A 22,456-nucleotide genomic window follows, 5' to 3' on the forward strand; every position below is an offset into this window, starting at 1 on the left:
AATTTTAATATATACATAGGCATGCATGCTTTGTTGTTTAGCCCAACTGGTCCTGCAGGGTTGTTTCTTAACCCTTAATAACCCTCACATTTACTAATGAAACTCATCCTGCTGGTTTTACAGTGTGTGCTTCTGTTTATCGAGACAGATTACCCGCTTGAGGCAGTCGCATTTAATTTCTTCAGCTTATGAACATTCCAAATTGTCTTTGTAGAATAGGGCTCAGGTGTTTAGAAGAGCAAACATCAAAGCTTTTGTGACCTACTTATGGACTGAATCATTGACAGGATGCTTTATTTACATCAGGATATTGTTACTACTGTACTGCCTTGACTGCTGCTGCTAATAGAAGGAAAGAGCTTTTCCATACACAACCAATACAGCACTAATCAATTCTACAATAATCAAAAAACCATCATAGATGAATGAAAAAAACAGTATCAGCCTTGTGATCATCAAAACCATGCATCATTCTAACCACAGTTGGGACAGCAGAGGTTGGAAGAGACGATACATTTGTTGACTCTCATCACATTTATCTGTCTGTGTGTGAGTGCGTATGTGTGCGTGTGTGTGTGTGTGTGTGTGTGTGTCTTTCTATCTCTCAACACACCATTCCTCAACCGTGTCCAACGGTGACAGCCGTGGGTAATGACAGTCGAATGCTCGCTCGCTCCTCATTTACTCGGAGCTGGCAGTGTAACTGTTCGCTCAGAACTCTTAAGTGCTTGTTAATTTAATATGCAAATAAGTTTCTTGTCAATCTGAATGCATTTTAATGAAAAAGCTCCTGCTTCCACAGGGCGGGGTGGGTGGTAGGGGTGGTGTGTGGGGTAGAGGAGTATTCTGCAGGTTGACTGTTGCTGCTATATGTGTCTCTGTGTGTGTGTGTGTGTGTGTGTGTGTGTGTGTGTGTGTGTGTGTGTGTGTGTGTGTGTGTGTGTGTGTGTGTGTGTGTGTGTGTGCAGCAGGGGAGAGAAGGAGGAACGGGGGCCTGGTTGCAGGTTGAACAGGAAAGCACAGGAGAGGTGTGCCTGTAAGACACTGAGGTTCAATGTATCGGGGACAGAGAACAGTCACACATGGGCCTATTGAACAAGCGTGACAGCTGGTTGCAGCCTGAACATGTGTAACACATGGAGATGATGCCTCTGTCACCTCCGCTTCGCCCTCCTGTGATCTGTGGCAGCCAGTGTTCCCAGCAGATAGAGCTTCAAAACACAATCAGGGGTTATGAAAGGGAGCAAACACAAGCACCAGCCTGCACAAACATGATAGAGTATAACACACACGCACACACACACACACACGCACACTCATGCACACAATCCGCTACCCACATCCCTCTGTTAATGACAGACCTTAGCTCAACCTTTGCCTACATATGGGTGGCGCAGTGTGCTGAGAGTAAGGTGAGCATGTTATTGGGAAGGTGGGGGGTGGATTGCAGGCAGTGTTAAGTCAAGCAGGAACCCTCAATGTTGCTAATTTATTTACAGATTTAATTAGATGGATAGAGCCCTCACAGATATAAGAAAGAGAGGAGAGATGTTGCCAGCGTTACAGCACTTTAATTATGGTAGCAGGCTCCTGATCCCTGCGCTCCGCTGTCTGGGGAGCCAGTTAATTAAAATCCTCATTATTTTACTTTTAATTAGTTCCCCCTCTTTTGTTTCCTTTCACCATATGGCCGTGTTCCGTGGTCAAATTAACGTAATTGAGCTAATTAAGCCGATCACTTTAATTATTCAAAGCGTTCCGATTGGCCAGGAGAACTTTTCTCCCTCTCCCCTCCCTGACATTCCGGTATGAAGCTCGGAGTTGTAAAGTCTCTTTCTTTGTCATTATGTTCCTCTACTCCCATGCTGAAGGCAGTGAAATATGTTCCAGCAGTGTCTCGTGTTTCATTCCTGTACAATGCGGGGTATGCAGAGAAGCACTGGGAGACCTCAGTGAGTTCAAAGAGGCCTCAGAAATCATCGGAACATTGAACACACTCTGTGGTTATGACAAATTATGTGCGTGTTGGTAGTTTTTGTAGCTGCTTCTCAACAGTCATCTGGTGCTCGGGGATTGGAAGCTACCAGAAATAGCTTTGGCTGCACGGGCAGCTTTCACAAGGATTGTCAAACACAGTTAAATGCCATACACATCATTCAACACAGGAGCGTTGCGTTTACATGCTTGGGGTTTTTTTTGTCTTTTTTTTTTAATGGTGACAACCAGATGGCGGTTTTACAGCAAACATACTTAGATTGAGCTCCATGCCTGAGGGTGGACAAGACCTGTCTATCAGCATTCATACCTCCACACATACTGTACCTCTCTGGCATCCTTCATTCTCAGCTCATCAGGCTGGTTTTTTCCAGTGATGTATAATCATTAACATCTTTAACCTATTTAAACACTGTGCTAAAACAGTGAGATCTTACAGGGAATTTGAAATTTTTTATCGTCAATGGATGTACAAATGTAAAATATGCTGTTCTATCCACACAGTATACGTTTCTGGGAAAATCCTTATGTATTTCACATTTCTAGTTTGTTTGGAGTGTATAGAGCATGACTAATGATAAGCATCAGAGCAAAAAATACAGCAAGATACAGAACATAGATGAATTCCAGTCCTTAGATGATGGTGCTTTGCACCAATATGAACTCATGAACACTACACATACTGCTCTGTAATTTATAAAAGTAAAATCTGTTGTGTCAAATGGCACTTAAAGGATCGTTCCTCACTTAACTGTAGCAATAATAGTAATTTGGTGGAACCTACAATTTAACCTACTTAACTTTACATACTTCTTCTTGTTTACCCCTCAGTGTTTTATTCAGCAAACCATCTCTAGCTGAGATTTTTACAATTTCATATCTGTAAACTGCACACCATGCAGAATCTACCATGAAATGATTAGGCGCCATGTAGCCTGACCTTTGCCACTCGACCTCATCAAAGTAATATGAGTAAGAAATGTTGCTGTTGTTCTTCCATGCTGGAAAAAAATTAGAACATGTAGAATTTGGAAAGGCTAGAAGCAGTGAGATGCTTCATAATTCTGAAAGAAGAACAACTACTTGAGTACACTTTCATTTAAGTATTGAACTATTAGCGTAGCATTAGCACAAGCATCAAAGAGTCTAAGTTAAAGTAAAAAGTGTTGGAGATTTTTACAGTTTCAAGTGTGTAATCTGCACACTATTGAGCATCTACCTTCAAATAATTAGGCGCCATATAGCCTGACCTTTGCCACTCGCCCTCATCAAAGTAATATTCGTAAGAAATGTTGCTGCTTATACGTATAAAAATACTTCCCTATGTACTGTCATTTATTCATCTTGTATCGCCAAAACATACTGGGAAAAAAATAAGGGCTACAAGAAGAATAACTACTTTGGTGACAGTTTTAATATAAGTATTGATGAACTATTAGCATAGCATTAGCACAAGTAGCTGACACCTACTCTCGAGGAAATACAGCTCGAAAGCATCAAAGCTAGTTAAAGTAAAAAACTAAATGGCAAAAGAACAGTTGTGAACCAAAGCAAGAACTAATCCTGCGGTTTAAACACTGCTTAATATTTGGCAGGACAAAACAAGACTGGACTGTCATAGAGATTTGTGTGCTAATGCCAGCACATTGTCCAATTCCAAAAACTCAGTCTGGCCTCCACACCCACACACACACACACACACACACACACAGAGAGAGAGAGAGAAAGAAGTCTGGTTGTTAGAAAGAGCTGCTGGTTGACAGATCAGCATCAGAAAGAAACTGGGCTAAAGCAAGGCAGCCATCTTGGATCTATATCACAGGAGTGTCTGGGCAAGAAGGAGGCTTTGCCAGGCCTCTTCCTCTTCATCATGAGCATGTAAAAATATCCTGGCATCATCTTGTGTCTTCACACAGTGTGAGGTGGAGGAGCTCAGGCAATTACTCTCATCTGCATGTGTTAATATGATTAATTAGTGGGAATAAACACTTTCCTATGACACAGGCTACATGGTGAGCCACACACCTGCAGAAGCTCTGATAAAAGACAACGCCTCATGGCAAAGAGCCTTTTCATGAGACCTGCTAATTGGCATCTGAAAACGTTCTGGCTAATTAGGAAAAGGCAGATGAGGCTTGATTAGTTTGAATGCAAAGTGTAACTTGTGGTGCGGTGGGACTCAGGAATGTGCCGAGGTTTTATTTCTTCACCATCACGATACAAAGATAATTGTAATTGTGATCATTTGCATACGTTAATGAATTTGCGTGACGCTTCTTGATCAGACGTGGAATAAATAATTGATGCAGTATCAGCACCTACCATGACAAGTGGGACGTTTTGAAATAGCTAAGCGCATTAAGGTGCAAGTTTGATGGCTGCCATGCTCCCAGGCAAGGTGTGAAAGTAGAGCAGATGCTATCTTCTGCTTCCTGCACGCCCCGTGCTCGGCGCCGCTATCACACTGAAAAACCTACGATGGAATGCTAAGACTTAAGGTTTTTACATAGCTTTTTTTTTTTTTTAAAGGCAAGTTACAGCAAATTAAGACGCGGCTTGGAAAAAAAAAAAAGATTTTCAGAAGCCATGCAGAGAGCGGCGGAGAACAAAGAGTCATGATGGGAAACAAACTAGGCTGTGTGGGAGCTTTAATTGGAACATGGTAAACAGTAAATACATCAGATTGTTTCAAATGCCCTGGATATAGAGGGGACCACTCCCCTTTAATTAGCCTGCTTTCAGATTAGGCTTTATTAGAGGCAGGCTGCAGGCAGCCAGCAACCGAGCCAGTCAGCCACGGGATGTGCCTCAAGTTCAACCTCCCAGGAGCTCCAGCAGAACAGATACAGGGCTCATGTTTAATTGCTTCTGTAAATGGTCAGAGCTCAAGCCCCCTAATTCCATTCCTCAGGGTAATCAGGCATGTTTTCACCATACAGGGCTAAAGAGAGTGAGAGAGAGAGGGAGACAGCCACATCCACCATTGCTAGGTACCATGCAACACAATGCCACTCTAATGCCGCTTTCAAGGGGGGCTTGGAAATGACCTCAGCTCAGCTTGGTGACACGTTAGAGGAAAATCGTTTTAATAGGATTTCTGTTAGATTTTTTTTAAATTCCACACATTGAACAGGCATCTGATAAAAGAAATAAAACTCTACCGAAGAAAAACAAGAAGACCTTCAACTGGATCATTTCAGTTCTTCTTTGTGTGCAGAAATCACAGCTATCAGCCACATTAAGATTTTTCCTTGAGTGCTTTGAAAAAAGAAAAAGTTTCCGGTTCTGGTTCGAATCTCACTTCTGACAAGCGGTGTTTTTTCCCCTACGACTGAACATTTTCACACACCCACCCACATGGATTCTTGCCTGACACCCATTAATTTTATATTCAATCCCCCCCAGTGTGTAAAATCTCAGTTTAACATATACAAGAGAGAGAGAGATGAAGAGTTCTTTAAAAACACTGACGCTCAGGGGACAGAATGCAAAGCTCTGACAGTCATTTTCACTGCAGTCCATCAAACGTTCATTCGAGCATCTTTTGTTCCTTCTTCCGGTTGATGGCGTAAGCTTTCATCACCATCATCATCATTATTGATGATCATTATTGTCCTCCAGCTTTCTCTTAGTCCATGAAGGAGCCTTTTTCCACACATTCTGGAAGTCTCTGCATGATGTACGGACCACTTTAAAACAATGAACACAACATAAACTCTTTACGCGCTGTATAGAGTGTGTGATATGGTGACCGGAGAGCAGATCTCTGTGAGAAACGGCGTCCTCTCCGAGGAAGGGGGCGGGGCAGCGATGAGAATCCACAACAACGGTGACAGTAGCAAGAGAAGAAGAAGAAGAAACGAAGATTGGGAGAGGTGAGGCGAGGCGTTTCTGCTCCTCAGCATACCTGCAGAGAGGACACGAGAGAGAGAGAAGGTTCATGTTTTTATCTAGATACAGTCGTCTTTCTGTAATTCTGCATTCAGATAAATGTAATGGAGTGAAGGTACAATATCAAAGTGTAATACTTGAGTGAATGTACTTTTAATATAGTTAACATGTTAATAAATGCTTACACACTATAATGTAGTTATAAGCAACCGATGATAACAATAGAATAAAATACAGTTGTAATAATATAGACTATGTCCTGATAGGAGAAGTTAGAATTGCTGACAAATATTGTACATACATAAATGTATCCAATGTTTTTAAATCTGCTTACAACTACATTATAATGTGTTATAAACCTTGTATTAAATCCTTATTTTTAGGTCCTAAATAGGGCAACCCAAAAGTCATTGTTATATTGCACCACTGCTGTTTATTATATTAACTACATTTTCTTTCTTCAATGTTTCAGCTGATATTTTGACACATTACGTTGCACCTCACTCATGTTTTTACCCTCTCTGCTGCATATTTTTCCCTTTTTATTCTAAAAGCATACCCTGCTATGATAGCAGCTGCCAGGAGTCAACATTTTATCATTTGCATTAAAGCATAATGCTGCTCATGTAAGGAGAATGTACACTCTACTTTGAAAACTAGTGACATGTCAGTAACGCCTTTATTTATTTACCTTCTGGTCTGTCAGCACGTTGCTGCTCTGAAGTGGGGGCAGGTGGCTGTTGAGCAAGGCAGCGCCGGGTCTGTCGTGCTCGCAGAAGATTGTACCGTTGATGTAATGGAAGCGATCGCCAGGCATCAGTCTGTTTCTACAGGTGGCACAGCTGAAACACTGCAGGGAGGAGCACAACAATGGGTCAGACATGAAAGTGGGGATAATCACTAAAGCAGGTTGATATAGAGTGGACATATCAGCTTAGAATGAACCTCTGTTTTCTATTAAAAAAAACAAAAAAAACCCCATTAAAGTACCATTAAAGCTCTTAAAAAGATGTCTCAAATATAGTTAAAAAGTGAGGATATGTGATTGAGGCTGGAACAAAAAAGGCATTTCCTCTCTCTCCTGATACTGTGGGGACATGTCTTCCTGTCTGACTGTCTCTCTCCACCAATTCCCAGATGTTTCTGTCAAACAAGCAGTGGGAGATCAAGCGCACTGATGTGAGATCTGGGGATTTACCTTGAGGTGGTAAACATTTCCCTGCGCCCTCATCACCATTTCGTTGGCTGGGATCGACTGGCCGCAGGCGCTGCACGCCCCGCTGTGCCCGAACAGTCTGCAAACACAACAACACAGATTGCTCAGTCTGTACAGCTTCCAAAAAAATCTAAAAGCGGCCGCTTCCTCTCTTCCATCCTCCTCCTTCTCCTTCCTCTCCAACGCAGTAACCTCACCTGATGTAGTCGCTCCGACACAGAATCATGCCCCCTTTGCTGTAGCAGGTGGTACCGATGTCCCCCAGCTGGGCCTGGCAGCAAGAGCACTTGAGGCAGCGAGTGTGCCAGTAGCGCTCCATGGAGAAGAGCAGGAAGCGGTCGGCGATCTTCCCCCCGCATCCTGCGCACGACCTGGGGGTCGGCGGTACGCCTGACGCTTGGCTGTTCACCATAGTGATGTGGGCCCTCAGTGGCTCCTGGGCACACAAGCAAGAGAGAGAGAGAGAGAGAGAGAGAGAGAGAGAAAGAGATAAGACAGGTGTAATGTTATTTTACACTTATCTCCTTATTAAGATAACATGTTAATTCATTTTAAGGCATGTGCAAAAATGAGTCATTGAAAAAAAAAAGGGGGGGGGGTACTTCTGTTTCCACTTGTGAATGATCACCTTGGAGTAATTACATGAGGTCTTAAGTACACACACACACACACACACACACACACACACCCCAGCCATTTCCACTCACGCTGACACAAATCTACACATGCCTTCAAATAACAAGCTCATTGTAAGAGCCCAAACACTACAATACAGACCAATACAAGAAATTCACTGCTACTTCTCTGTATAAATGTATGCATGCAGCACATAAAATGTTAAATATGTTAGATTTTTCCTCTTTAACCTTCAGCTTCAGTAAATCAAAAGTAATGCTGTTATTGATATGACAGCAGACTGAGAGAATGGGCAGCAGGCACTAACATTATGTCAGACTGTACTTTGACGTGAAGAAGGGGAAAGTCACCAAATGGGACTTTTGGAAGAGTGCCTAAATGTAACTGACTAAATGTATTAATGGAAGCATTATAAAAGTATTTCTTCTTTTTTTTTCTTTTTTTCCCCTTTTTTTTTTTTTTTTTTACGTTGAATGTATTTAACTTTAAATAATATGTAAATATGTTTAAGCTTGACAGAAACGTTACAGGAATAACAAAGCTTTATCAGGACGTGAGAGGAAAAAAAAAAAAAGATATGTTACCTTGTCGAGCCCAAGCTTTTTCCTCCTGCGTTGAAGTTTGACACGGTGTGAAAAAAAAATATATTACAATAACCGCCACACACACACACACACACACTCACTCACACACACACTCTCACACACACACACACACACACACACACACTCACACACGCACACTTAGACTAGACACGTTTTACTCTCCATAGCTTTCCAGTAAAAAAAAAGGCGAAGCGACACAACATGAAGCCCGGGACGGCGCGGTGACGCTAATAGTTGAGCAAACTCTCTCCGACATCCAGCTCCGGTGATGAATGGTTAGCCTTCATGTAGCCGTGAGGAGGAGACGTGACGCAGCTCCTCTTCCCTCTCCTCTGTGTGTGTGCGCGCGTGTGTGCGTGTGTGTTACAGCTGTCCGTCTATCAACATGCCTTCATCTCTATCAGCGACACTATTCATCAAATTGCGCAAGGAGCTATTTAAATTGCCGAGAGGGGACGCAGCCGACGTAACGCGCGTGGCAGCCAATAGGAGAGTATGGGGGCGTGTCCGCAGTCACAATGATTTATGAGTTTATAGTGGCTCGTTAATATGCACGTTCTCTCCCTGAGGGCCATCACACAGTATGTGAGGGATCAACATGGAGACAAACAGATAGAATAATACATGATGCTACCATGTGTGTATAGTTCACAGGCCTCTATGAACACAGTAGAGTTAATGGATGAATCAGAGATAAGTTATGACAAAATGAAATTATTTAAATCGCTTAAAATGTGGACTGCACCGTTTGTTTCATCTGGTTGACCCTTTTATATACAGTCTATGGGTTGACCTGAAAATAACTTATTCAAAATGTATATATTATGTATGCATGTATGTATGTATGTATGTATTTATATTTACTTAATTTTATTTATGTAACTATTTATTTATTTTATTTACTTCATTTTATCTATCTATCTATCTATCTATCTATCTATCTATCTATCTATCTATCTATCTATCTATCTATCTATCTATCTATCTATCTATCTATCTATCTATCTATTAATTTATTTATTTTATGTACTTCATTTTGTGTATTTATTTATCTATCTATCTATTTATTCATTGACTTCATTTTATGTATTTATTTATCTATGTATGTATTTATTAATTTTCATCATTTTATGTATTTATCTATTTATTCATTTCATTTACTTCATTTTATTTATTTTTTTTTCTTACTTCATTTTATGTATTTATTTATTTTACTCCTTTTTTTGTTTTCATAGTTGCTGTCTTTCCATTTTTTTATGTTTTTCTCCTTTCTGTTTTTTTTGTTACATTCTTGTTTCACGCTGTTACTTCATACACTTAATGTATAATTTACAATTATTTTGTCATGCAGATTATATTTTAAAACTCAACAAAAAAGAGGAGGAAAAAATATTTAAATCAATAGATGTATGAAAAGATTCATGTTTTACAAAGTGTGTATTGCAAAATTTGTATTTCTTAACTAAAAATGTGAAGCATGTCCCTTTTTTAAGAATATTTTTAGAAATGATATTAAAAGGAAGTTAAATGTAACATTCACAGTCCTGCACATGATACAAATGAAAGTATTGAAAGTATAACATTTTGTTGTTTATTTCTTTTTTTTTTTTTAAATGCCAGACGTTACACAGCATAACCAATCAGTCCACTCATAGCCACCTAATCATACTTGCACACATATGATGACAGAATATGATGGGGAAACATTTTCTATTGTTTTTCTGTTCTGCTGCACCCACCCAACAGGAAGGTCAGAGGTCAACCCTAACAACTCCAGCACAGTGGGGAAGGTTAGCTCTCAGGGTTAGAGTTAGTCAGTACACCAGCCTGCTGCCCTACTGTACTGCCAGTAGAGTTCCAGTAGAGGACAGCATCCTATCATGTTGCAAAGAGCAGACGTTTGTGCAGGTTTGTAATGTACATCCTGATATGAGGTTAAATGTACTGGAACAGCGTGCACTGACTATTCATTGTTTAGCCCAAAAGATCAATACTTTATTTTTATTTTCCTAGTATGAATGTATAGACTTTATAACACATATTTAAATGGACTCTGGTGAAAGTTTGGTGTTTCAGAAATATCTTGTCAATAAATCACTGCATGTATACTGACAATTTCCCAGTTCCCCAGACAGAGAATTACATTTCTTTTAAACTTTATTATTTCTAAGTTATGTTACTATTATTGCCAATATTTACACACAAAAACAAATGTATATTAACATTAATTACAGAGTTCAGGTGTTACACTTCCTCACCCTGACCGCTAGGGGGCGATGAATGAACTCATGATTCTAGACACTTATGAAGTGACAACTTTTTAGACAATCCAACACTACCAAACACAATCTAACTCAAATAAAACTATCAAAGAGTCATGTTTCTTACACTTTTTCCTTTAGAAAGTGTGTAAGTCATTGCAGTAATTGTAGTGAGGTGAACTTCATGCCGTAAATGTCACTGACATGCCTAATGAAGGCTACACTATAAACAGCTTTAACACTGTCCATTTCAATGGTGAAACCCATAAGTGTGTGATTAAACATCATTACAGCATCTTTCAATCATGTGTAATGGCTTCAGTTTGTAGAAAAACAACCCTTAACCTAGACAACTTGTGCAGTCTATGATTTGTTTTCAGCTCATCCAGTGTCTCTATGTCCCCACAAAGACACAGATACACTGCCCCTCTGTGTTTTTTGATGATACCTCCAACAGTTTCCAATATTTCAGGTCTTGTACATGGGACGTATAGGATGGCTGGCTCAACCTGGCTCAACTTTTGCCACAATGCAACGCAACTTCATCCAGTACACTGTGCTGGCAAATCAAAAACATGCAAGTGCAAATGCCTTTTATCAAACTCTAAAGTGAATAGTACTACTCTACACTATACTTACCTGGTAAACATCAGATTAAATAACTCGAAAATGCTGTGTTTTATTTTGGCATCTGACAGACTGTGTGGATCTTATTTCCTTCAGTAGCAGTGTAGTTACACGCTCACACCAGTGCAGGCCTTAGTGTTTTTTTTATTTTCTAAATACCTGCTAACACATGGGAGGTTTAAGAGCCCTCGCTGGGTTCCCACTCACAAACACACTATATTTACTGAAAGATGGGGCCGAGCTGGAGCTAACGGCTGGAATTGCACTCTAGGTCTTTTAGACATCAATATTTAGTCATGTTAGCAGTATGACTATATGGATATCATTGTAGGTCAGTCCACATTTATATCCCCCAGAGGATGAATCCTAAGACTTTGGTGGTCTCCTTACTTTCCCACTAGCGCCACCAGCAAAGTTTTCACCTATTCAGTGAAATATCTCAACATCTACTTGATGGGTTGGCACAACATTTAGTTCACACATTCATGGTTCTCAGTTGATTGATCTGATTTTGGCGATGTCTTTAGTGATCTTTCTCTCGACTGTCACCATGAGGCTGATATTGTTGACTGACATCCATTTGAGAACTTTTGGATGGACAGTCACAGAATTTGGTTCAGACATTTATTTGATAAACCTGGATATGCCAGCTGGAGCGCTCCAATAGAAACCAGGATACTGTGGTATGTAAACACCTGATCTGGAATTTCTCAACATTTTGTGTTGGTTGAGAAATGAAATGTTGAGGAGTCAAGACACAACTGGCCACAGATGATCAGATACCTTGATACTGTTCGAATCACATATACAGGGATATGAATAGCAAGGTTTCTCATTCAAGGTCATATCCAAACTAAGATCAGAAAGGGTCTGAAAATTGGGATACTAATGTGTATCAATGTAATTATGTGGAGCATGGGGACAAGAGGATTGGACCAACGCTGTAGTTGCAGAATCAGCACCATATTACCAGCAGTACTTCCATGAAAACTGTTTGGGTTTGGGTCCCCAACAGTTAAAGGGAAAAACGAGGCATATAAAACTGTCAATATTGTTTTCAATGGCTGGAAACACTAATTCAAGAGTAATTATTATCATGAAGTAAAATAAAATTAAATCATAAAATTACTATTTCTATATTTTTAACTGTTTAATGTTAAACTGTAGCCATTTTCTCATGTCCATTTTGACCATTTCTCACATTCAACAGCCAATAAATATTGCATAAATCCAAGGTTTTTGTTTGTTTTTAGGAGCATGGAAAATGTTAATCCATTATATATTGGTTAAAATAGCATGATTTATGTGTGTCCAAAAGTTGAATGTTCCACCTTGTCACACTTAAATACTGTAATGTTCCTTTAGGTGACATCATTAAGAGGAGATAAAAGTATTTTAGAGTTTGAAGAAGACAATTCAAATGCTGGTGAGTTTTGAACATTTTTTGATATTTATTTCTTTTAAAAAAACCTTCTCTGTCAAGCAGATCCACCCCATCACAAAACATGGGTAAACAGAGATATTAGTTTAAATCTTTATACCCTGTCACATTCCACCACATCACAGACTTTAGTGTATAGTCAGATACATTTTTAGAGAATAGTGCGTGAATTTGTTAAATATGTTTTATTGCAGGTGTAACATGTTTTTCATGCTATAAAATACAAAAGTCAACATTTGGTCATGATTTGAACCATTTCCATGGAGTGAACCCGTTGTGATGATTGTAGCAGTAGAGGTAGAATGGTTGTAGATTTCGTAGTGGGAGTCCTTTGAATCAGCGTTGACGTCACGGTGTTTACTGGACAGTGAACTCTCAGTCTAAACAGGATCCTTTGTGGAAATGTTGACTTGAGTTCAACAAAATATGTTAGTTGTGATACTCTCTAAAGACGATGCGTCATGTTCCGCACATTTCGTTTTCAGCACAACAAGCCAATAACAACGCGGATGGAGACGTGTTATTATCCCACATTGTGTTGAAAAGGAACCACTTTGGCACATCCTCTTTCGGATTGCATGGCGGGGATGGGGTGGTGGGGGGCGTTTGGGGGGTGTTTCCTCTGCTGTGGTTGGAGGGGCAGTCTGGGCCAACTTCCACCACTCTCTGAGGCCCCTCCGTTGATTTCCGACATATTTCCTGTTCCTCTGTCAAGGCCATGCAGAAAGTCACAGCTCTCTGTGAGGCTGGACAACACCTGTAACTTCCAGTCTGGGTTCTCAGCCAATATAAACCCAATGTGGATCATCACAGCACAGCTGGCTGCCAAGGCAATCACATTTATTAAGCCCCCTCACTGTGATGTGGAGAGATCCCTCTATCGAAGGATCTATTTTACCTTTCTTGAGGGTAAACACCTCAGTGTCATAGCAGTTGTGTGGCTAGCTTTGAAAAGAGTCATCCTGAATTCTTGATATCTGACAAGTCCAGGTCTTCTGGATTGTCATGGACTTTAGAGTGGTGTATTGCAGAGAGGGAAGGTCTGATGACTGGTCACTACTCTATGTTCTTTCTTTACAAATGCACATCTCCTACGTGAAATGAACTGCATACTACTATTTTCCAAACAAAGTAAGAAACCGAGGACACATAATATTGAGAAACTTGCCCACGCTGTTATCTGCATTGGTTGAAAAACTCTCAAACTTCAGCTCATTCAAAAAGCTGCTGCGAGTCCTAACAATGACAAGGATAACTGAACACATCTCACCACTTCTCAGTCTTAACACTAGTTATTCCAGTGTGGTATAAATGACCACCAATTGTCTATAAATTTGGTGTTGATTAGGGCCAAAGTACATCTCTGACTGTCTTTACGATATATACCCTCTCTGTTTCCCTGGTCATCAGGTAATGGTCTGTAAATTGCTCCCAACCTTAACATGGATATACACATTTTCGTCACAATGCCCCAAAATATATAAGAATTGGATAATTTTTAAAATCCAGGTTAAAAACTTCTATATTCCTCAATTCACGTATTATTCTCTACCTTGGACACTGACCATTCTAGTTGTTTTATCTCTTTTATACAATATTTTCATTCTAGCGCTTAAATGCATTATGTAAAACACTTGTCTAAAGTGTCAGCAGCACTGAGTTTGAATTATGCTGCTTAAAACAATCGTGCATGCCTCTATGAATTAATAAAGTTGATCTAAGCATGAACTGCTGTATTTGCTGCAAAGCTCTTACTGTGTTAGTTTCATAGAGATCACGTGTCTGAAAAACTTTTTTAGGTCCCTCTGTTTTCAGCTATGGTGGTTATTGTTGGCAGTTGGAACCACACAGTCCAGTAATGCTTCAATTGATATGATGGTTGGATGCATTGATGGATGGATGGATGCATGGCTGGATGGATGCATGGATAGAACTCCACAACTCCAGACCTTCAGTGAAGCCAAAGATGTGGTTTGGCTTTGACCAGGGTAAGATGCCTAATCTCTTCAGCCTCTGATTCTCGTAGCGCCATGAATTTTAGTGAAATGCCAGGATGACTCTTAAACAAATGAGCAGTCAAATGTTGTCATGGGACACCGGCTCTCGTGTACAACAATGCTGGTGGACGGATCATTTCCCTGAATTTACACCGACCAAACAGCCCGAGCAGGCAAACATCGTCATCGGGGGAAATGCTGAGCGGCCTGAGTGACGGTAGCGAATGGTAAGGCAGTCTCCGTGGCGACATGGTATGTCATGTGTGCTTTTTCGGTTCCTTCCTGTCGGTCAGACAGCAAAAGAATCCAGCTTCATCTGCAGGAGGATGCTCAGAGGGTTGCTAATATTTGATCTATTGTCAGTTTTATTTATGATAGATGGCCACATGTTCACATCTACATGAAGGTTTCAAAGCACTGGATGTGTCTGTTTTTGTCTTAGGACTGTACTACAGTCATGATCTCTTGACACAACTTTGACTATCATTTATACCTCCATGCTTATATTATGCACTTTATTCTGGCATCAGCAAGCAAAACATACATAGTCTGCAGTTGGTACAAAAAGCTGCAGCCAGGCTTTTCACAGGTACTAAGAGAAGTGACCACATTACACCAATCCTTGCTGCCCTTCATTGGTTACCTGTGAGTTTTGGAATTGATATGAAGACTTTATTGCTTGTTTTTAAAGAATTGAATGGTGGGGCTCCTGCCTATATTTGATCCTCCAGCAGGGCCCTACAGATGGTTCCAAAATCTCAACATGTCACCAGAGGAGAATGGGCATTTGCTGTCCGGGCACCTCAGCTGTGGAACTCCCTGCCTTTGTTTTGAAAGGTGCTATATAAATAAAGTTATCATTAGTATTATTATTATTATTATAAGGCTTATATTACCTGTCATAGCAGGAAAAGCACAGGTGTTACTAATAATATTAACTCTGATGGCCCAGAGATGGTCATGACAATAAGCCAGCATTCGTAAAATGGAGTCAATTGGAGGCATATTTGTGTCCATCTGATGTAAGTCCAATATTCCCGGTCCTTTTTATCTTTGGTTTGGCCTCCACCAACTCCTGAGAAAAACATCTGGCTTTGTAGCAGCAAAATGGTCCACTGAGTTCATCAGCTAGTTGCTAACTGTAATCAGGTGCTGGATGTGGCTGGAAACGAGATTGCTGGGAGTGGAGTTTGTGTGGTCAAACCAAAACACTAAAAGAGGCTAAAACGCTCTGTGGAGCTGAGCAGTATCGCAGATTCCGGTGATAATTCTCTATCACATTTCACATTATACATAAAAATACTGATTGGTTCTGCAGTAACTTTAAAACCACGTACCGGGCCTTTCTTTTATGTCTTTCTTTTATGTCTTTTCAGTATAATCACTGGCCAATAAGAGTGACTCATGTTTGAATACTTGAGTATCGGAAAAGAAGTATTTTTACACCACTAGTGTTGCCAAATGATGGCCATGTCATCAGGCCATTCATCCGTCTGTCTGTCTGCCAAACACTATGGATCAAAGCAGTACTACCATGTATTTTACTGGATTATTTGATTATCATGACATTTGCCGCAGATATTCATGGTCCCCTGATGATTCATTCTAATGGTTTTGTTTTGAGGCCAAAGCTTCCTTTCCATACACTTGACATATGGAAATCTAGTTGCCAGATTGACTTTAAATGTACTTCACACTCCTTAAATGATGAACCATCTCACACTCTAGCACCACCCTGAGGTTAGAATGAACCTGGAGTGTCTGGAAGTGCAGGTTCTCCACTGCTTGCAGTACCTGGCAGACAATAAAAATGAGGCCCAAGATCAGCCTCTTGTAAATAAAGACAGGAGAGCTAGTGTAGATGAAGCCCTCACCAGTGCTTCTGACTGAGGCAGTCATAAGGTTCATAGAGTATTCCTCCCTCATCTCAGAGGGAGGCAGAAGCCGGGGTGAGGAATTTGGTGGTCCATCGTAATGTTTGTGCTCCAGAGGCAGCCAGAGCATTGTGTAAGGCCATGAAGCAACATGAATGCAGAGCTCAGGCTGTATACTGGGAAGCTCTGGTGAGGGTAAGACACTGATGAGATAGGGTGAGGGGTTTTATTATCACTGATGAGTTGGGGGTGCACATAAACCAGCATGTATAATGCTTGAGTGAACCACCAGCACCATTGTACTGACAACTTAAATTGAATTGCCAAAACTTCTCTTTGCTGTTTTGTATATTTCCTATGTGTAGTAGTTCAGCAGGTTGAACTACTCCTGTCACAGCTGCAAGTCTTTAGTGGACCTCCTTGTAAAGCTATTTATTAAAGGATTTAACACATCAAGATCATTTTATTAGTCATAAGGAGTATTGCCAAATCTGTGAAAAGCAATGATGGAAAGTGACTCTACTTAAGTACAATTTAAAGTACTCAGACTTTATGTATTTCTATTAAAAGGCTAGTTTATACTTCTACTCCACTACATTATAGAGGGAAATATTCAGTACAACTACAGTTGAACATTTATTATTATTTATTATTATAGTTATTCAGTAGTTCCACCAAAGAGAGATAAACCAATGATGTAAAAATTATCCAATATTCCACAAAACATAGAAAATAATGATGACCCCTCAGGTTTATGTTGTGACTCTTTAGAGGGGCACGGCCCCTAGGTTGGGAGCCACTGCACTAAACTGCCTTACTGTATATACAGTAGATAAAGTAGCTCCTCCTCGAAGAGCTAACAGTAGAAGGGGTCATTTTACTTTCATTTACTTTTGAAAGTTTAAGTATGTTTTGCTAAAAGTAGGATTTTGCCTTTTACTTACAAGCCATAAAAAAAAGACACATTACAGGTTGATGACTTTTTATTTGATGTACAGGAGCTTACAGACAAAAAACAAAACAAAAAACATCCAACAAACTAAGCATTACATATTTTAAATATGTAGCATCATATCATCCTTCAAAATAAAGCACTCTATGTACAATGTGAAGGACACATATACAAAAAAAAAAAATCACACCCCGAAAAATGAGGTGATCCTCACAAATTACCACTCCACAAATAAGAGTGAAGTCTATATACACTATATGCTGTAATCTATATACTGTAGTAGCATAATGAGCACATTCTCTGTAAACTCTCTCCTGTGAGAGTTCCTCATTCTTCAGACAGGACACACACACACACACACACACACACACACAGAGTTGATCAACTCCACAATCAGTACATGTGTCGGAAACATTATATCACAAAGGACAGGCCATGATGGACACGCACTCACTGTAGTCACTAATGCATTTGATGTATTGAGTAATCTAGTTATTTCTCATTCATTGAAAATGCATCAGACAGAAGATGCATGTCCATAATTCTCATCACTTCTCATAAATGTTCCCTGTTACTGGTCTGAACAACTTTCTGTGTGACAGACCGTCACACATCCCTCTGTGGAAACAGAGGACATGAATAAAAAGTTACAAATAAATAAAAGAAGTTTCAGTACAAGCTTTCTGCCAGGCGTCTAACACAGCAGCAGTGTGTTGTCCTCAGTGCTGCTCTGGTGCTAGCGAGGTAACACACCTCTAGTGTGGGCAAACTGATGTCATCATGGCAGGAAGCTTAAAGTGCAAGCGAGCATATTGCGTGGTCGAGGGAGAAGGATGGCAGGAGCTCAGAGGTTCCCACCCAGCTGACAGACGGGGAGGCGGTGGGTTTAGAGGGGGAGGAGGTGCAGAGTCTTTGCCCAGTGTGCCAGGCCAGGGCTGGGCATGATGAGTCAGCCTCAGTGCCTGAAGGTGTGGATGTCGTTGTGGAGGCTGACTGAGGGGCTGGAGGGTCCGCCGTGTTTACGGCAGGTTGTGCTGCAGCTACAGCGCTGGATCCACATGACGTTCCGGTAGAAGCCCTCACCATCTGGGCAGTGGAAGCGGAGCCTCACGGTGCGGGAGAGGGAGGGTGTGCAGCAGCGGTCATCGCTGCAGGTTCCGCAAGTACGAGGGCGGTACCGCTGTGCTGTGGAGCATCCAGCAAAGGTGATACTAACCGGTTCATGCTGGCGGATGGTTCTCTGACACTTTTTACCCTTCTGGATGACAGAGACACAGACAGCATTAAACTACAATAAATCTGACTTAAACTGACCAATTTCCTAACATGGCTGATTCTTTGCCCACCTTGATAGCTACAGGAAGCTGAAGGTCACACAATCGGATCTGGCACAATCTGGTCTCTCTGACCATCCGACAGTCCGGGTTTTTGTTGGTCACCCGACTTGATACACCCATCCCACATGTGGTGGAGCACACGGTCCACTCAGTGGTTTGTGGGAAACAGCTGGACTTCAGTAACACCTCAGACATGGGGAACGACATCATTTCTGTGAGAGAGCAAAGTGTTATAGTCAATCAGCCAATCACAGCAAACATCAAGCATTCTGATGTGTTCATCTTTGCATTCATGATGTCTGGACCACAATAGAATGAAACAGGATGATTTAGTCAATTTAGTAGCTGCCTGAACTTTACTCAAGTGTTAATGTTCCACCAAAATGTCTTAAGTTGAAATCAAATTCTAAGGTTGCCATGACATTTACAGAGCACATTCATGCTCCTGAGAAGATGAACCTTTTCAATATTGGACTATATAAGCTTTCCTCTAGTCTAGTGTCACATCAAAATGTCACGTATCAAATGGTCACAAGATGACAAATAAATGTACTAAACAGAATGAATTGGGACAACTTCTTTCAATTTTAATGACTCCATGACCTTTTGAATGGATCTGTGTTTTTAAAAGAAAATATTTTGGATCAGTTATTTTTCTAGGGAGAAATAAAAAGTCAATTTTTTCAGTTCTTTTTTTGTAAGGCCAAAAGCCAAATATCTCTCTGAAATCAGTTCAAGATGTTTTCTGAAGCTGTTTTTGGACCTGTTTGGATTTGTTCTGACACTGAGTTTGGTTCATCTACTGCTCATCAATATGAAAGACTTTTTGGAGACCATATTTACTGTTGGTGGTGGTAGAATGTGATGTTTACCTCTGAACGTGGCTCCTCCAGTGGCAGCTGGGTGCAGAGGCTGCGGCTGGACCTGCAAGAGGACACTGATGTGGTTGGGAAGGGGCTGGCTGTCTGGCATGGAGGTGTGTGTAAGCTCGTCTGGCTCCTCACTGATGTGGTTGTCGTCGTCGCACACCCATTCCTCGCAGCAACCGCCCTCGGTCCGGGCCAACCGGGGCCTTAAGCAGCGCCAGTCGGGCAGGGGTACTTGATGAGGACAGACGGGCATGCATCCCACTACTCTGTCAATACAGGTGCACTGGTGATGGCAGTTGGGCTGGAAGGCCTCGCCGTGCTGATACACCCGGCCGTTGAACTCACAGGGCAGACCCTGGGCCTCAGCTGTCGACAAACATTCACAAAACAGGAAACAGAAGTGTGAGGACCGATATATGAACTTCATAGAAGAACAGGGTAAAGGTTAAACACACTACATCATAGCTTATAGAATCAAACTGGGGCGTCATGCTTTTTAGACAATTAACAGCACTGAAAAAAATGAAAGAAAGTCAAAATTGGTGCAACAGAATCAGACATACCTCAGAGTCCTTGCTATTGGCTAATCTTATACTGAATCCTACACTTCCCATAATGCAACTTTATAGCAACACTTTTAGTAGAAACACCTTCTTTCAGACATTTAAAAGCTCTTCCGGAGCCACAAAACTCATTACACCTGTTTATATGTAACGGTTCTCATCAAAATCTTCATGTGTAAAATTTCTGAACTGCCCCTTTAATATTCTTGTTTACACTGGTGGAGGGTTTAATTGTGAATAATATGGGGGCCATTGGTTTTCCCTCTTTGTCAGATGGCAGTGATAATATCTAAATGTAGTGCTTTCTAAGATTTCAACTTATCATGACCACAGACTATAAAAATAATGACCATTAGCCATTTTGACGTCACACGCTGGTTGGTGGACTCCCGTTTTGAAGCCTCGAGTTTGGCATTTTGACCGTCGCCATCTTGTTTTTTTGGAGCCAGAATTGATGAAAAGGGGTTCCACTACAGTGCCTCACCAACTTGTCAATCACAAAGTCGCCACGCCCTTAAGCATACCCTGCTTTATCATCAAAAGTATTGAAGAAGACTTAAAACTAGCGATCGAGACCATAAACTCATTAGGAAAGTGTTTACTGAGGTAATAAATCAAATGAAACGTAGGGTCATTTGTGCATAGGCTTCTACAAAGTGACTTATTTTTGGAGCCAGTGGAGTCAACCCCTGCTGGCCATTAGAAATAATGCAGGTTTGAGGCACTTAACATTGGCTTCATTTTTCGGACCTGGCTTGGTCATGACTCAACTGAGTGTTTTTTTCCCCTTCATTTGAAGGATTTTTAGAACCTTGAAGAGGTGAAAATATGCAGTATTTCACAAGAAGTCAAAAGGTAAAAAACATTGTGTAATAGAAATATTAGCTTACATTCTTTATAATCCCTTTAATTATTATGTGCTGACCCCTTTCTTTATTCTTAGGGCCTCTCACATAGCCTGCATGTCATATCTTTTCTTTTTCACAACATGGCATTTCTGTCTAACAACTACTGTTTATTTTGATTAAAACCCATAATATGCACATAATATAACATAATGTTCTTTTGCATGACCTCACCTCTGCACAGTCCCCTCTCAGGGTCTCCTCCGGCCCCCAGATGGCAGCGTAGCCCCTTGATATGATCACAGGGCTCGGTCGGGCTGCAGTCCTCATTGAACTGCCTGGCGCACACTTTACAGCAGCCGCAGTGGTCGGTTACCCAGCTGTCACCCGGCGGGCATACCGGGGGCGAGGGGGGACAGGAGCACTCGGCTGGGCATTCGCTTTCTGCCTGAGGAACAGGGTCAGAGGTCAGGGTCAACAGGACTCAACAGATGAAAATTCATACAATATATATGTAGTGTGTATAATCTGAAAGTAATATGAAGGTCACAGCAACTCACCATGACTGCAGCGCTGCAGAGCACAAACAGGCTGGAAATGATCTGGCACAAACTAACAGGGTAAAGCATCCTAGTTGTTGCAGCAGACAAACAAAAATAAGAAAAAAGCAAAAGCTCGAAAAGAAAAGAAATTAAGAAACGTCGAAGTAAAAGCAGCCGTCCAGAGTCCCGAGAGGAGAGAGGTCTTTTTGATCAGCTCCAGGATGAAATGTATCCACAGTTCAGAGTCCATGCACCGAGAGGTACACCGGTCTGCTCTCCTTTTTTTTTTGTTGCTCTCCTACAGTATCTCGGTGGCAGCTCAACTCAGCTCAGCTCTACTTCATAGAGAGGTTTCCCTCAGCGGGGCCTGTACTTATAGACAAACATGCCCCCGCCCCTGCTGTGATATCATCCACTCTCTCCTCTCAAGACAGCCAGAAAGCGTCCAAGAGGGAGGAGGCGGCGAGTTTGTTGGTGTGAAATACTGACGAAGATGTTGTTCAAATCCCAGTGTATTTGTGCACATGTGACTTTAGGGTGTCGAAATTGATGCAAGGGCCCAAATCTTTAATATTTAATAATAATATGTATATTCAGAGAAGCAAATTGTGTAGAATCTGGCTGAGGAAAGGGATAACCCTCATTCTCCCACACATACTCAGAGGTATTAGACAGGTCAGGTCATATTTGACAGATGTCTGCAAGGGGGAAAAAACAATGGTAGGACAGGTGTAATGGAAAACCTGGGTAGGGAATCCCACTCCATAATGGTAAAGGGAAGTGGTGATGTGGAGAAAATCCCTGT

The 22,456-nt window shown here is 41.1% G+C and overlaps 2 protein-coding genes across 2 annotated transcripts; both read right to left on the reverse strand.

Annotated features, from left to right (window-relative positions):
• Positions 1-5,019: 5,019 nt before the first annotated feature.
• Positions 5,020-8,704, reverse strand: si:dkey-90l8.3 (LIM domain transcription factor LMO4-B). Its single transcript, XM_062417486.1, has 5 exons — positions 8,323-8,704; positions 7,300-7,538; positions 7,085-7,181; positions 6,578-6,736; positions 5,020-5,902 (listed from the first exon to the last, which is right to left on the reverse strand). The coding sequence occupies exons 2-5, from the start codon at positions 7,512-7,514 to the stop codon at positions 5,894-5,896; spliced, it is 480 nt and encodes a 159-aa protein (XP_062273470.1). The 5' UTR covers positions 7,515-7,538; positions 8,323-8,704; the 3' UTR covers positions 5,020-5,893.
• An 8,804-nt stretch (positions 8,705-17,508) lies between these two features.
• On the reverse strand, positions 17,509-22,252 carry ccn1l2 (cellular communication network factor 1, like 2). The gene is made up of 5 exons (XM_062417484.1): positions 21,670-22,252; positions 21,344-21,557; positions 19,705-20,067; positions 18,842-19,044; positions 17,509-18,753 (listed from the first exon to the last, which is right to left on the reverse strand). Exons 1-5 carry the CDS (start codon positions 21,736-21,738, stop codon positions 18,451-18,453), a joined length of 1,152 nt encoding a protein of 383 aa, XP_062273468.1. The 5' UTR covers positions 21,739-22,252; the 3' UTR covers positions 17,509-18,450.
• Between the last annotated feature and the right edge of the window lie 204 nt (positions 22,253-22,456).

Source organism: Scomber scombrus, chromosome 4 (genome assembly GCF_963691925.1).
Source record: "Scomber scombrus chromosome 4, fScoSco1.1, whole genome shotgun sequence".
Classification (NCBI taxonomy): Eukaryota; Metazoa; Chordata; class Actinopteri; order Scombriformes; family Scombridae; genus Scomber; species Scomber scombrus.